Here is a 14,711-nt window from a genome sequence, read left to right as displayed (position 1 = left end):
TTTGTTTTTCATTGCATGTCAATAGAAAACACAGTTTAGTTTAAAGAGCCATTATGACTTTTCCCATTGCTTCAGTTAAAAGTCCACACCTCTCACATCAAACGAGGAAGCTCCCTTGCCCGTCTAGTACTTGAATGACGCATGAATGCTGTAAAAGTCCCAACTATTTAATTCTGCTCCTTCTCAGCTTATTGGCCGCTTCAATTGCAACTTGGATAGCAGTTCCATTCATTGTTTTCAATGAATGGAATTGCTTTAAAAATATTAATTAGTTACCAGATCTGATACCAGAAAATTGGTGACTTCCCCTCCGTATTATTAAATGTCGACAGACAGCTGAAGTAAAGAGGGCTCTGTTCAAACAAGCTTACAGTCATTAAGTAGATATATAACTGTTTCATATTGTGTTGAGATTTGAATGGACGTGTGATGTATTACTTGTTCTTTGCAGAGTTTGCCAGCCCTTTCAGTGCTCCTGTGGATCTTAGTGCCTACCCATTATATTGTACCGTTATAGCGTACCCAACAGATCTGAGCACAGTAAGGAAGAGACTAGAAAGCCGTTACTACAGGTTTGTTTGTTTTTTATTTCGTGTTTGTTTGTCTTTCCAAAGCAGCGATGGCCTCCTTAGACATTAGCATGTGCCTATCCACCACCCAATAGTACTGGATCCAGTGGCAGCCAGTTATGGAACCACAGTAGTGTCTTTGGGGTTTTTCTGTTGTGTGTCCAAAAATGCTATTAAAATACACTTGCTGCTGCATAGACCCCCTTTCCCACCCCTTCTGTCCTGAATTCATACCTCCCGTTTTTTGTGGTTCTGTTTCGCATTTCCAAAGACTGTGATGAGAGAGAGAGATACCATGAATACAATCTAAATATTATATATTTTCTGTGCATTTATTGAGGCTGCACACATCTTTACTAAAAGATATGTGCAGCATTATTGACATTGTTCTTCATATTTAAATGTCAGGTTGGTAAATGTAGCCCATCGGGGCTGAGATCAGCCACATTGTCTGTTTCAGAACAGGCTGTCTTCTTTGCCTGGTAATTTCTATGTTAAAGCTTTTATCTATATATGTGTTGCAGTGCAGGATGGCCTTTTAGTTCATAAAAGAAGTGAGGTTTATTTGTCCACACGTAATTCTAGAGACATATTATTTCTGACCTATTTTGCACGCAGTCTGTTCCTTGCTTTTGTGAGTTATTCTTTGCATAGTTTAGTCTGCTGATATTCTTGTTTGACTTTCTATGGGGGAAAAAAAAAAGCAAATTGAGCATTGTTCCACACGTTCTCAGTCCACAGTATTATTTGGCTCAAACTCATATAATGATCGAAATATAAAGCTTGCAGCCTATATTCAACAAAGGATGTAAGTGCAGATCAGGATACAGATATGACATAAGCGTTCTCTTGACCTCTAGCTCCCCCTCTAGATAATTGTTATATTGCTGGTTAAGCACCTTGGGTTTTGTCTCCACTGCAGCTATAGCATACACAAACAAAGTAGCCAAGAGAAAATGACTGTAGTGCCCATAAAAGACAATCTGAAATTGTAACTACAAGGCCAGTGCAAATCATCCCTGTTATCTATAATGCATCATCTATATGTATTGCTTGATAGAAAAGGGGTAAAAGAAGTACATTGAAATTTCCCAGGAGAATCTCGTTATGTTCTTTAGGTGATTAGAGAAAACGTGCACAGGTGTTTCATGGGTCCCCTCGTTTTTACTTTTTAAATTTGCCAATTTCAAGATAAATCAGCACTTTTCTAAGGCTCATAGGTTGCAGACAACTGGGGAGGAGGGGTTCTTCATTTGATTTGAGTGCTTCTTCAAAGTCGATGTGAGGCTTTTAATAACATTGGATTCAGTGCTTCACTGTCAACAAAGCGTGGTGATTGCTGCGTTTGCTCCCTGCCTACTAGTGCATTGTTGGATCGACTGGGAGATCATCATTACTGATGATCTTCTAGAGGGAGAGTAGAGCTGCAATGAGGGTCTTTCTCGACGTTTGACAAAAGATAGGTAACTGCTTTATTTTTATATGAAAACGGGCAACTCAGAGTTCTAAATATATTTATAACACTGGATTGTTCATTTATAATTATGGCCACTTCATACCTGTATCTGTATTATCTATAGATTTCCCCCCCCCCCCACATTCCCTCCATGTACTTATCCTGTTTTTCATTCATTTCATTTTGCCTTCAGGAGGATCTCTGCGTTGATGTGGGAGGTCCGTTACATTGAGCACAACGCCCGAACATTCAATGAGCCCAACTCTCCAATCGTAAAAGCAGCCAAAATTGTGACCGATGTATTATTACGTTATATTGGGTAATGTGCTCACTTTTATTTGATGTGTGCTGATTTTCAGTTGTCCTAGTGTCTCCTAACACTGCGTGTGTTTACAATTCTTAGGGATGATGATTGCACTGATATCCTAGAGATCTACAATCAAGTCAAGTCAGAAGATGTTGGAAACGCTGAGGACGAGCAAGAGGTGAGGAAATAAAAATTGCATTCCAGATATTATGCGATGTGTTGGATATATCTTTCATTAAAATAAAAAATAAAAATCTCTATACGTTCCTTAAAGGGACACTTGAAGGTTGAGTTGAGACCCTTTTAAATGCAGATATAAAGAAAAAAAATATATAAAAATAAACAAGGAGAAAACAAATTGAATTTCCCTTTTAGCAAATCTGCAGCTTTTTCAAGGATGAGGAAGTAGCTGAGGTTTTTCTATTCTGGCCTTTTTCGTTATTAGTGGGTTTTCTTTTTTTCTTTTTTTTTTTTTAAAGGGACACTATAGTCACCAAATAAACTTTAGCTTAATGAAGCAGTTTTGGTGTATAGATATTTCTCCTGTAGTCTCACTCAATTCTCAATTCTCTGCCATTTAGGAGTTAAATCCCTTTGTTTATGAAGCCTAGTCACACCTCCCTGCATGTGACTCACACAGCCTTCCATAAACACTTCCTGTAAAGAGAGATCTAATTTTTACGCCTAATTTATTACACAGTCTGCAATACTTTCTTGTGTGTGATTAACAATTTACATCTTCTTTATCAAATTAATATCTGTTTGACATTGAAACCATTTTTTGATGTTGGCTGTGTCAGTCACAGCCAAGGGAGGTGTGACCAGAGCTGCATAAACAGAAACAAAAGTTATTTAATGCCCAAATGTCAGGTAAATTAAGCTTTTGTTTCTTGTTGCAAACTTTTGACCAGCATCTTTATTATTCCCCAACCAGACTGCCACAGTTGAAATGGAGTCCGATTTACCGGGAACATCCTCAGGTCGAACTGTAAGTAAAAATTTAAAAAAAAAATACTTATATTTATGTTATTTGCATACTTGCCTTTGTACAATAGCTACCCATTGAAATCATTGACTTTCAGAAACCATTATGAAATCTTATATATAAATCTTGCAAGTTCAATAAAATGAGCTACCCTGGACATACTTGGAAACTAGTGATAAAACAAATGTACCTTTTTATGATACCTTTTACGGTGCATTTGTTAGGACTTTCCCTGGACCACTGATTTGATTCATCTGTAAAACTTACCAAGAACATACTGTGTAGAAGACAGGTCATTCTGTGAGCCTCAGTATGCTTCTAGTCCAGGGCCGGTCGACAGGTAGAGTCCTAGTCGTGGTACCACTAAATCTCTGTCAGCTTTTATTCTCACAAAGCATTATCGGAGTTGAAGTTCTTCTACAGCTGGATGTATGCCTTTTCCCAACACCTGTTCAAGTCATTTCTATACAGTGAGGGAAAAATGATTTGAGCCCCTGCTTATTTTGAATGTTTGTCCATTATCAAATAAATGATCAGTCTTTAATTTTAATGGCAGGTGTATTTTAACCGTGAGAGACAGAATAACAAAAAAAAAAATCCATGTCAGAAAAGTTATAAACTGATTTGCATGTCAATGTGTGAAATAAGTATTTGACCCCTTCGACTTAGTACTGGCAAAACCCTTGTTGGCACTCATAGAGGTCAGACATTTCTTGTAGTTGACCACCAGGTTTGCACACATCTCAGGAGGGATTTTGTCCCACTCTTCTTTGCATTTTCTCTCCAAGTCTTTAAGGCTTCAAGGCTGACGTTTGGCAACTCGATCCTTCAGCTCCCTCCACAGATTTTCTATGGGATTAAGGTCTGGAGACTGGCTAGGCCACTCCAGGACCCTAATGTACTTCTTCTTAAACCACTCCTTTGTTGCCTTGGCTGTGTGTTTTGGGTCATTGTCATACTGGAATACCCATCCACGACCCATTTTTAATGCCCTGGCTGAGGGAAGGAGGTTCTCACCCAAGATTTGATGTAACATGGTCCCGTCCATCGTCCCTTTGATGCGGTGCAGTTGTCTTGTCCCCTTAGCAGAAAAACACCCCCAAAGCATAATGTTTTAGCCTCCATATTTGACTGTGGGGATGGGCAGCATTCCTCCTCCTCCAAACATGTTGAGTTGATGCCAAAGAGCTTGATTTTGGTTAGATCTGACCACAACACTTTCACCAGTTCTCTTCTGAATCATTCAGATGCTCATTGGCAAACTTCAGACGGGCCTGTACATGTGCTTTCTTGAGCAATGGGACCTTGCGGGCGCTGCAGGATTTCAGTCAATTGTTTTCTTGGTGACTATGGTCCCAGCTTCCTTGATATCATTAACAAGTTCTGGGCTGATTCCTCACTGTTTTCATGATCATTGAAACTCCACGAGGTGAGATCTTGCATGGAGCTCTATACCGAGGGAGACTGACAGTTTTTTTGTGTTTCTTCCATTTGCGAATAATCGCACCAAGTGTTGTCAATTTTTCACTAAGCTGCTTGGCGATGGTCTTGTAGCCCATTCCAGCCTTGTGTAGGACTACAATCTTGTCCCTGACATCCTGGGACAGCTCTTTGGTCTTGGCCATGGTGGAGAGTTTGGAATTTGGTTGATTGATTGCTTCTATGGCCAGGTGTCTTTTATTCAGGTAATGAGCTAAGATTAAGAGCACTCCCTTTAAGAGAGTACTCCTAATCTCAGCTCGTTACCTGTATAAAAGACACATGGGAGCCAGAAATCTTGCTGATTGATAGGGGATCAAATATGTATTTCAATCATTGACATGCAAATCAATTTATAACTTGTTTGACATGCGTTTTTCTGGGTTTTTTCTTTTTTAATTCAGTCTCACTGATAAAAATGATAGACTGATCATTTGTTTGTCAAATGATTTTGAACGTGGGCAAACGTTCAAAATCAGCAGGGGATCAAATACTCCCCCCCCCCCCCTCACTGTACATCCTCCTTGATGTATATAAATAATCGAGAGTATTTGCCACAATCACTATGCTCATCCATTTCCTTTTTTTTTTTTTATTGTTCAGTTAACGCGACGAACTAAAAGACAACTTCTCCGATCCAATCCTGACTCGTGGAAGGATAGATGTAAAGAGCTTTTAGACCTCATTTATGAACGGGAAGATTCTGAACCCTTCAGACAACCGGTGAATAGTGTTTCCTATCCTGTGAGTGCAGCAGCACTTCTTGTATATGAACATGCGGAACTACAGTGGCCATGCCTATAGAGTTCGAGATTAAATGATTCGTGAGAAAAATAATAATACATGTATTTGATTATAGGATTATCAGGATGTCATCGAAACTCCAATGGACTTCAGCACTGTTAAAGAAACTTTACAAAGTGGAAATTACAGCGATCCCTTGGACTTTGGCAGAGATGTTCGGCTGATTTTTAGTAACTCTAAAGCATACACACCTAACAAGAAATCCAGGGTAAGGCTCAAATTATTCTGTAGAAATTTACAACTGGTATTTTTTTGCAACAAAATATAATCTAGTAAATTAGAGTTACATATTAATACATGAATTTCCTCTTGCCACTAGCCATTGGTGAGTGAAGATTTCACCCCGGTGAGTAGAAACTCACCCTTTAAGGCTATACTATGACTTGTAGTGGAGAGGAGAGGGCTAGTAGCATAGGACTACAACCCACCTACCCACCCAATGTGTCTCTACACCTTTAAAGGCTATACTATGGCTTGTAGTGGAGAGGAGCTGGCTAGTAGCATAGGACTAAAACCCACCTACCCACCCAATGTGTCTGTACACCTTTAAAGGCTATACTTTGGCTTGTAGTGGAGAGGAGCTGGCTAGTAGCATAGGACTAAAACCCACCTACCCACCCAATGTGTCTCTACACCTTTAAAGGCTATACTATGGCTTGTAGTGGAGAGGAGCTGGCTAGTAGCATAGGACTAAAACCCACCTACCCACCCAATGTGTCTGTACACCTTTAAAGGCTATACTTTGGCTTGTAGTGGAGAGGAGCTGGCTAGTAGCATAGGACTACAACCCACCTACCCACCCAATGTGTCTGTACAGAACTACATAAGACTTATGTTTTTATGACTTTAACGCAAGAACTCATGCGTAGAGAGGGTAAACGCTGACACCAGCTATTTTGTGTGTGTATCCATGCTGTGTTTTTAGTCCATTTAAATTGCAGGACATATATGAAAGTTTAATCGATTAGTCGTGCACGATGTCCTCTTTTCATATACAAATATGAGATAGGAGTGGTGATGTTGGACTAGCCAACGTCTGAACCCCAAAGTAGGTTACAAGAGGTAACACGGGGGCTTAACCCCACAACAAGTAAATAACTACCAACTGAAAGTGTGGGATAGAAAAAAAACACTCACTTAAAAGTGAATGGGATTCAATCTCACTCTAGAAGATTACCTCCTAAAGTAAACGTAAAAAAGAAAATGGTAATAACCTTTATTAAACTAAAATTAAGCAAAGAAAATATATATAATAGGTATAAAGCTTACCCTGGATAGAAACACCATAGAAAGTTGTGTTAGTGAAAATCACATGAGGAATTAAAAACCTGGGGATATGTTCCTAAATCTCATAGAAAATGATATATATTTATTGTATGTTTCTCTATATATTGGTCCACATATCAGATTATTATTATTATTATTATTGCCATTTATATAGCGCCAACAGATTCCGTAGCGCTTTACAATATTTTGAGAGGGGGGGATGTAACAATAAATAAGACAATTACAAGAAAAACTTACAGGAATAATAGGTTGAAGAGGACCCTGCTCAAATGAGCTTACAGTCTATAGGAGGTGGGGTATTAGAAACATTAGGATAGGAAATATCAAGTAGGAGTGAAGCAGAGCTGGAGGAGAGAGCAAAGCACTATCCCATAGGGACAGGTATGTAAGGGAGAGATTACTCTGGGAGGCCATACGCTTTCCTGAAGAGATGGGATTTAAGGCCCTTCTTAAATGATTGAAGACTAGGGGAGAGTCTGATGGCAGTAGGCAAGTTATTCCATAGGAGAGGAGCCGCCCGTGAGAAGTCCTGCAAGCGTGAGTTGGCCGTACGGGTGCGAGCAGCGGTCAGGAGGTGGTCGCGGGCAGAGCGGAGGGTACGAGGAGGGGCATACCTCTGGATCAGTGAAGAGATATAAGAGGGGCTGGAATTGTTCAGTGCTTTAAATGTATGGGTTAGCACTTTGAATTGACTCCTATAGGATGTCCCTATAGTCTTACTTGGTCCTCTTTAGAGGCCTTACTACTATTTATTTTAGCGGACTTTATACGTATGTGCACATACAATAAATATGTATAATTTTCTATGAGATTTAGGAACATATCCCCAGGTTTTTAATTCCTCACCTTTATGTGATTTTCACTAAGACAACTTTCTATGGTGTTTCTATCTAGGGTAAGCTTTATACCTATTATATATATTTTCTTTGCTTATTTTAGTTTAATAAAGGTTATTACCATTTCTTTGTTACGTTTACTTTAGGAGGTAATCTTCTAGAGTGAGATTGAATCCCATTCACTTTTAAGTGAGTGTTTGTTTTTTTTTTTCTATCCCACTCTTTCAGTTGGTAGCTCTATTCATATACTCCAATTATAGGTTGCAATAATTGATGGGACACTAAAGACTTTCGGCTTGTTAAAGTGCTTGATTTGTGTGTCTTTTTTTTTTTTCCTCCATGCATAACAATCAGCAGGTTCTGGGTTTCTTAGTTCAGTGGCGCTAAACTCACGAGGTGTAGCAATTGCTCAGAGCGCCTACTTTGAGCACCTCATTGAGCTGCATTGGGAGCCTGTGATTGGACAGAAGGGGCAGGTCTTCCAAAGGCATTAGACGAAATCTGCAGCTTTTGCAAGCGGTGTTTAGATTTACCTTCAATTACAAAATGCAGAAGTAAATGCATGCATGTTTTCATTGGGGGTTATATCTACTAAACAGTGATGAATTTTTTTTTTTTAGTTTTTACTGTCGGGCAGTGGACTGTCTTTTTAATATTTTTTCCCCTATTATTTAATTTATCTTTATAGATCTACAGTATGACTCTTAGGTTGTCTGCATTGTGTGAAACCTACATCAAAGATATAATTTCCGATTACAAATTGGCAATGCAATTACAGAAGCGTAAAAGGCGGAGATACCGCAAGCGCATCAGGAGTAGTAGTAGCAGTAGCAGCAGTCGGAGCAGCAGCATCTCATCCTTCAGCAGTCGAGCTTCAAGGTAAAGCCAAGAGATGATGTTTACAGGAGGGAGTACAATCCCTTATACTTCAGAAACTAAAGGTCTGTGGTCAACGCATATATTAACATCTGCTACAACATGTCACAAGTTAACTTTTTCATTATGGGTTAGCTTTAAACCACGCTATTATACGCCTACGTTAGGGTCCATGGTAGTTCTGCAGTGTTTATCTGTCTCTTCCATTTGGCTGGCTGAGGTGCAATTATTGATCCTAGTAGCAGCACCCCTTTCACCAGCTGATTTTAGGATCAGGAAGGATTGTGAAGGATCAGAAATATTGAATAAAGTGTTTAAGAGGTTAACAAAGCTGCTTTTTATTTTAACTACTATTTGACTTTCCTAATGTTTACAAATTGTGGTTTATGAAATGTTTTTAATTAATGTTCAACACAAAGAATTACCATTTACACATTTCAGACAACACATACCGTTTATAGTAACATTTGTTTTATTTCCCCTTCTCTTCATTTGCAGTCCAAAACCAAGAAGATTGAAGCTTCAGCCGAAACCCAGCCTAAACTCATCTTTGCCCTTGAGAAGTAGCTCATCCTCTGCGTCACAAAGTAAGCGACGGAGAGATTAATTTTTATCCCAAAAACCTGTACATGTTGCCGTATTTTAATATCTTCACAGATGGCCCTCCGTACAAAATACACCTCAACCCCCTACAATAACCTTTTTGCACAAACATTCCTATATTATGCACATAATCGCACACCACACCAAAGTCTTCCCCAGGTTTTTATTTCTTCTTATGTCTAATCCTACTTACACACACGCACACAGTGGCCCACTACAACTTTTTTTTACGCTTTCATGCACACTCTGCATGTAAACACACCCATGCATACAAGAGAGTGGGCACAAATATGACCTTTATTCACACAAGCAATGACTTTACACACCAATTGAAGTTTGGCCGCTAATGTTTGATCCAGATACTTTGTGAATCAACCTTGTCTGGCTAGCAGCTGAACACTTGAACTATTAGCCCTGCTATTTTCTAAACTGTTTATCTTGATGATATTTTATTATTGTAAAGTGCGGCTAAAAATCGCTGCAGCTATAAACTTGCATTATATGTCAGAGTAGTAAGCTTATATGCCCTCCTCTATATTTTACAGCATGCACTCACTGCCAAGGCATACTAGGTCTCAGGATAATAGTCTCCATTTATTACAATCTTTCCATCCTTAGTGTCTGACACTGCTGTGGAACCTGATGCAATATCTGCTGATGAACAAATGGAAGAGCAGCCATCTTCATCCACATCTGTTAAGCCGAACAAAAGCGACGCAGAGCCTGAACAAGCGAATGGCGCGAAGGTTAAATGTTCCCCTGTTAAAGGTAAATGCATTTTGTGATTTTATTTTTATCTGACTATGTTTTGATGACTAGAGACTACTAAAGCTAAATATTATATTCCATTCCAAAAGAATGGGTGAATTGACAAAAACTTGTCCTAAAACACTTTTTTCCCCCAATTAAATGGAAAACAGAACACTTTTGTAGCAGTCATTTTAAATATGGGATAAATAGCAGTATTTGGACTCTGACACTTTTTTTCTTTTTGTATGGGTGTTAACTCCCATAAACCATAGGAGCTAGAATCATGCATGGTACCTCCCATTTAAAGTCTTATTCCAAGCACAGTAACATCTAATAATAACATACTTATTGCATAGGATACAGTTTGTTGCAATTGGGTTCCCTGTACCTGTCCCATACCCACATTTGCTTATAGGTGCAGTTTTCCCAGAAATTGTCCTAGCTATTGGCATACCCCTTTTCCCTCACATGTCATAGTAGGAAGCTATGTTTGCTCATCTGCCAGTACAAATACTTGTATGGCACGCTTAGAAATATGCACAGGGAGGTGAGGGTACCTGCACAAACCTTTAATTGTGGAGTCTCCCATCAAGCAGTGTTATGGTTTGATCAAGAAAGGGCAAAGTATTCTATTAGTTTTACTTTCTGAGTCATTCATACATCTTGTTTTGTGTTGCAGCAGAACATACCAATGGACCTCTTACAAATGGCGAGGGAGGTGATACACCAAAGTCCAGAAGAAGGTTACTAAGTTCTTCTGAAGATGAAAGTCAAGGAGAAGATGTAAAAAAATCGGAAGAACCACCACCTTTGGAAAAGCGTCCACATACCCGTTCATCATCTGAAAGCAGAGATTCTGAATCTAGTTTGAGCTCCAAGAGTGAATTGGAGTCTGATAGTAGCTCAGATTCAGAGTCGTCAACCAAGTCGGATCAGGATTACGTTGATGGGGACCACGATTACAGTAAAGTAGTACGGACAAAACTTAAGAGGAAACTAGTGAGTAAATCTGGTGATGGGAAAATCAAAGGGAGAGGTCGGGGACGAAGCAGAGGAAGGGGACGTGCAAAAGGTTACAATCGTGGTAATGAACTAGTTCCCAAACGAGGAAGAGGTAGGGGTCGGGGAAGGGGTAGAGGTAGAGGCAAAGGCAGGGGGACAAACAAGACTGAAAGTCCCAGTGGCCCTGGCGTGAAACATTGCCAAGTGTCTGACGATGATGATAACAATATTACCGATGATGAGGACGACGACGATGATGTCGAAAACGACAACAATGATGATGGAGATGAGAGTGACTTTGTTGGACAAATAAGGAAAAAGCGCAAGATAAATACAAGAAATCAGGGCAGAAGAACTGTGTTATATAATGACGATTCAGACAATGACCATGATAATTTGGTGCAATTTGATGATCCCTTGAACCTTGGAACCTCTCGATCTGGAAGAATACGCAAAATGACTGAAAAGGCAAGAGTGAGCCATCTCATGGGATGGAATGGATGACCAACATTGGCTGGGAGTTGAATTTTTTCTTTTTGTTTTTTATTATTTAAGAAAACATAAGGGGTCTTCTACTGCAGGGATTTTTTCCGTATTCTTAGAAAGGATTTTTTGTGGGACCGTTTGCTCTCTACGGTGGTGCTTTTTTTGATGCATTTGTAAATGTATTACTGAATCGCTTATTAAGGCCAGCCTTATTTATTAGGTCTTAAGACTTTTTTTTTACAGCCACAACAAAAATCCAACACTACAATTCAAAAGGTGCAGCTTCCAGCTTAATACGAGGGGCACGAAACCTTTTTAAAATCATGGTTAAAGCTTTTGTGTGTGTAATATAGAGTAAGCACCTTTTTATAGAGATTTTATATGGTTTTGTGACTTTATGCTTCAGATACAGAAAAAAAAATATTTTTTTGCACAAGATACCAACCCTGATGGCAGCTAAAAAATGTTTACAGTTTTTAAACCTTTTGGGGATCTCCATAATGCTAAACTTCCAATGCCAAATGCTCATCTTCTGGGTATGACCAATCTTAATACTTATTGAATGACCTATGAGTTTCAATCCACTTTTCAGTTTTTCACACATCTATTTTTCTTTTTTTCTTTTTTGGTGTAGGAATTTAAATAGTGGTGGTGCCTTTGTAAATAAGAGTCCTATAATATAACATTTTAAGTGCCAGCTGGTTGCGCAAAACACTGCATTTTAGTACTCTTCTATTCCTACTTTGATTTGATGGGGTTTTTTTTTTTTTTTTTTTACACATTTGTGTCATCGTTTTGGCTTAAAATTCCAGATAGAACGTGAAAAGATGTATAAAGGGAGGAGGCCATTTAAGATCAGGGACACACCAAGCTTTGATAAGCAAAATATGTTTTTGCTTCAATGATAGACAGGTTTCTGGTTTCAGTGTTATGCTACCTGTGTAACTAGCAGAGAGCTGCGTCCGTTCTAATACGTAATGTATTATTATCTCATTATGGGGTGACTGGTCTCGCTGGAATCACAATAATAGCTGCTGTTCTCCACATAGTAGAACATACAGGACTTTGTGGTCTCCTTATCCTGTGCCACCTTAGAACCTTCATTTTTCAAGTCATGAGAAAAGCTGCCTGGAGTGATGGGATGTGGGGAGATCTTCTTTTATAATGAGTTAGCAGTATCAGATCAGAGAGCAGAAAGAAAAAAAACTAGCTACAATCAGTATGTTTTCATTTCCTATTCACGTATTGGCGACATTGCGCAGTGTTACATTGTTTAATGCATTCATTTAGCCCTCCAAGATTTCTTGCGAATAGATAAACACTTTTCTTTTTTTTTAATGGAAATAAAGGTTGTCTGCTTAATTTTATACTTTGTAAATCCCAGGCAGTAATCGTGAATAGTGCGTCTTGTTCTTGCCAAAATTGTACACTGGCTGCCATTGTTTTGGAGATCTGTTCTTTGAATGTAGTCCTGTAATACACGTTTAAAGGTTCTAATCTACACAGATGAGGGCAGGAATTTACATCAAGTAGTGCATGAATCACTTTGGATTTACTGTGAATTACGTGTGAATTTGTACATTTGAAAGAGAAATATATAAAAAAAAAAAAAAACCTTGACCCATCAAAAAAATGTAAATATAGATGTCAGTAATTTGGTGCTATTATCAATTGCTTCTAAATTTCAGAGATGTGCCACCAGTTGCTGAATTTTCACTGGCATTTCGTAAACTCAATTCTAAATCATTAAATTTGTGTTTTTTTCACAAAAAAAAATAAAAAAAAATTGCCATCATTAAAACCATGATGACCACAGGTGCTGTTCTGATCGCTCTTTACTTGAACCTTCAATCTGTCTGCTTTAATTTGCCCTAGATTACAGAGTATTCTAGCGCTCATTGACAATTCCACTTTGCCATCTTGTTTTCTTAGCTGATCGAAAAGGCTGTCCTCTGATGAATTGTATTCTTTGTTGAATAGTCTGCCTTCTGCACACTGTAGGCTCCTGTAAGACACGGTGCTTTATTCACTTGCATTATACAATCTGAAAGGGCTAAAACTATGTTTTTTCTTTGTACCTTTCAAGAAGAAGAAAATGATGTGATGACTGATATATTTTTAGGGGGGTTTCTAGCATTAAGTTTAAGTGCTGAAGATTCATTGGACTGCATCACAGTACTAACTGGAAAAATTTGCAGACTTGTTAAAACCAAATGCTGTGTTCGGTTTGTTGGGAAATGAGTGACTATATTTCTGCATGAACTCTCCCTAAATATTAGGGATTCTTGAATTGCTAGTTCCCAGAATTTAAAATCATTATTTTTAGCCTCCATTCTGAAGGACTTGGCATCCCAGCTGTTGTGTAACTACAATTCACTTTATGCTTTGTCTCTGCTATACTCTACCTGCGCTGCGTGATGTTGGCAGGTACTGGATGGCTACCGATATTATAAACTGAGTCTTGGCCTCTGCAATGTAAATCAAATGTTAACAGTCATGGTTAAACAGCTTGTTTTTTATTTTATCTAGTTTATTTCCAAAAATGCAATGGGTACAATTGTCCAAAACACTCCATTGGGTTATATCAACAAATGATTACATGATTGATTTATATATATTTTTGTTCTACTAAAACATAATGCATGGTGACATTTTTTTACTACTGACTGCGCAAGCAACCTTTTTACATCCATTGTATGTGGGCGAAAGAGAAAATAAATCCATGTTTGGTTTTGTCCCACTGTATTGTTAGTTTTTTGTTTTGTACCCCGACAAGCTGCTTTTATTGTAATTTGATCAACAAAGAGTCCCCGAGTATTTTATTTGTTGTTGTGTACGCTGGTGAGGTTCTATTGCAGTGCAGTCAATGCAGCTGGTCTGATATGTTACTGATATTCTGTCTCTTTGCAGTGTTTTTGTTCTGTATGTTATGTTAGTGTCTGCAGTAAATAATGTGCTAGGACCTGCTTTACTGCTGCTGATGCTACTAATTGAGGTCTAGAGCATGTGATAAGTGGTGGTTTTGTTCACTAGTCACATCATTGTAGAGCACAGTAAAAGATCTTTGGTTTTAATTAATCTGGCAAACATTTTTTAAATTATCCATCATTCACAGTGCACCCAAACATACCTATTATACACCCCACTCTTCTTCTAGCATAGTATAACCCATGACACTTTTAGTACATGGCACCAAAACCCCGTGCTCCAATACAACCTCAAATCCTTAGAGCTTCTGTGCACCCAATATCCCCACCCCACAGGATCCGTG

At 38.6% G+C, this 14,711-nt stretch overlaps 1 protein-coding gene across 3 annotated transcripts in view; it reads left to right on the top strand.

Annotated features, from left to right (window-relative positions):
* Positions 1-13,967, top strand: part of BRWD3 (bromodomain and WD repeat domain containing 3) — a 55,338-nt gene extending 41,371 nt beyond the window's left edge. The window contains exons 31-40 of one of the 3 annotated variants that reach the window (XM_063431824.1): positions 452-572; positions 2,219-2,344; positions 2,429-2,510; positions 3,267-3,320; positions 5,400-5,519; positions 5,656-5,808; positions 8,412-8,602; positions 9,098-9,186; positions 9,821-9,970; positions 10,632-13,967. In XM_063431824.1, coding sequence (XP_063287894.1) covers positions 452-572; positions 2,219-2,344; positions 2,429-2,510; positions 3,267-3,320; positions 5,400-5,519; positions 5,656-5,808; positions 8,412-8,602; positions 9,098-9,186; positions 9,821-9,970; positions 10,632-11,458 — 1,913 coding nt within the window. In that variant the 3' untranslated portion in view covers positions 11,459-13,967. Of the gene's footprint in view, positions 1-451; positions 573-2,218; positions 2,345-2,428; positions 2,511-3,266; positions 3,321-5,399; positions 5,541-5,655; positions 5,809-8,411; positions 8,603-9,097; positions 9,187-9,820; positions 9,971-10,631 lie in introns of all 3 variants that reach the window. The other 2 variants (XM_063431823.1, XM_063431822.1) reach the window with 2 other exon arrangements.
* Positions 13,968-14,711: the final 744 nt, after the last annotated feature.

Source organism: Pelobates fuscus, chromosome 9, assembly GCF_036172605.1.
Source record: "Pelobates fuscus isolate aPelFus1 chromosome 9, aPelFus1.pri, whole genome shotgun sequence".
Classification (NCBI taxonomy): domain Eukaryota; kingdom Metazoa; phylum Chordata; class Amphibia; order Anura; family Pelobatidae; genus Pelobates; species Pelobates fuscus.
The sequence above is the reverse complement of the archived record's forward strand: the minus strand, read 5'-3'. Positions and strand labels throughout refer to the sequence as shown.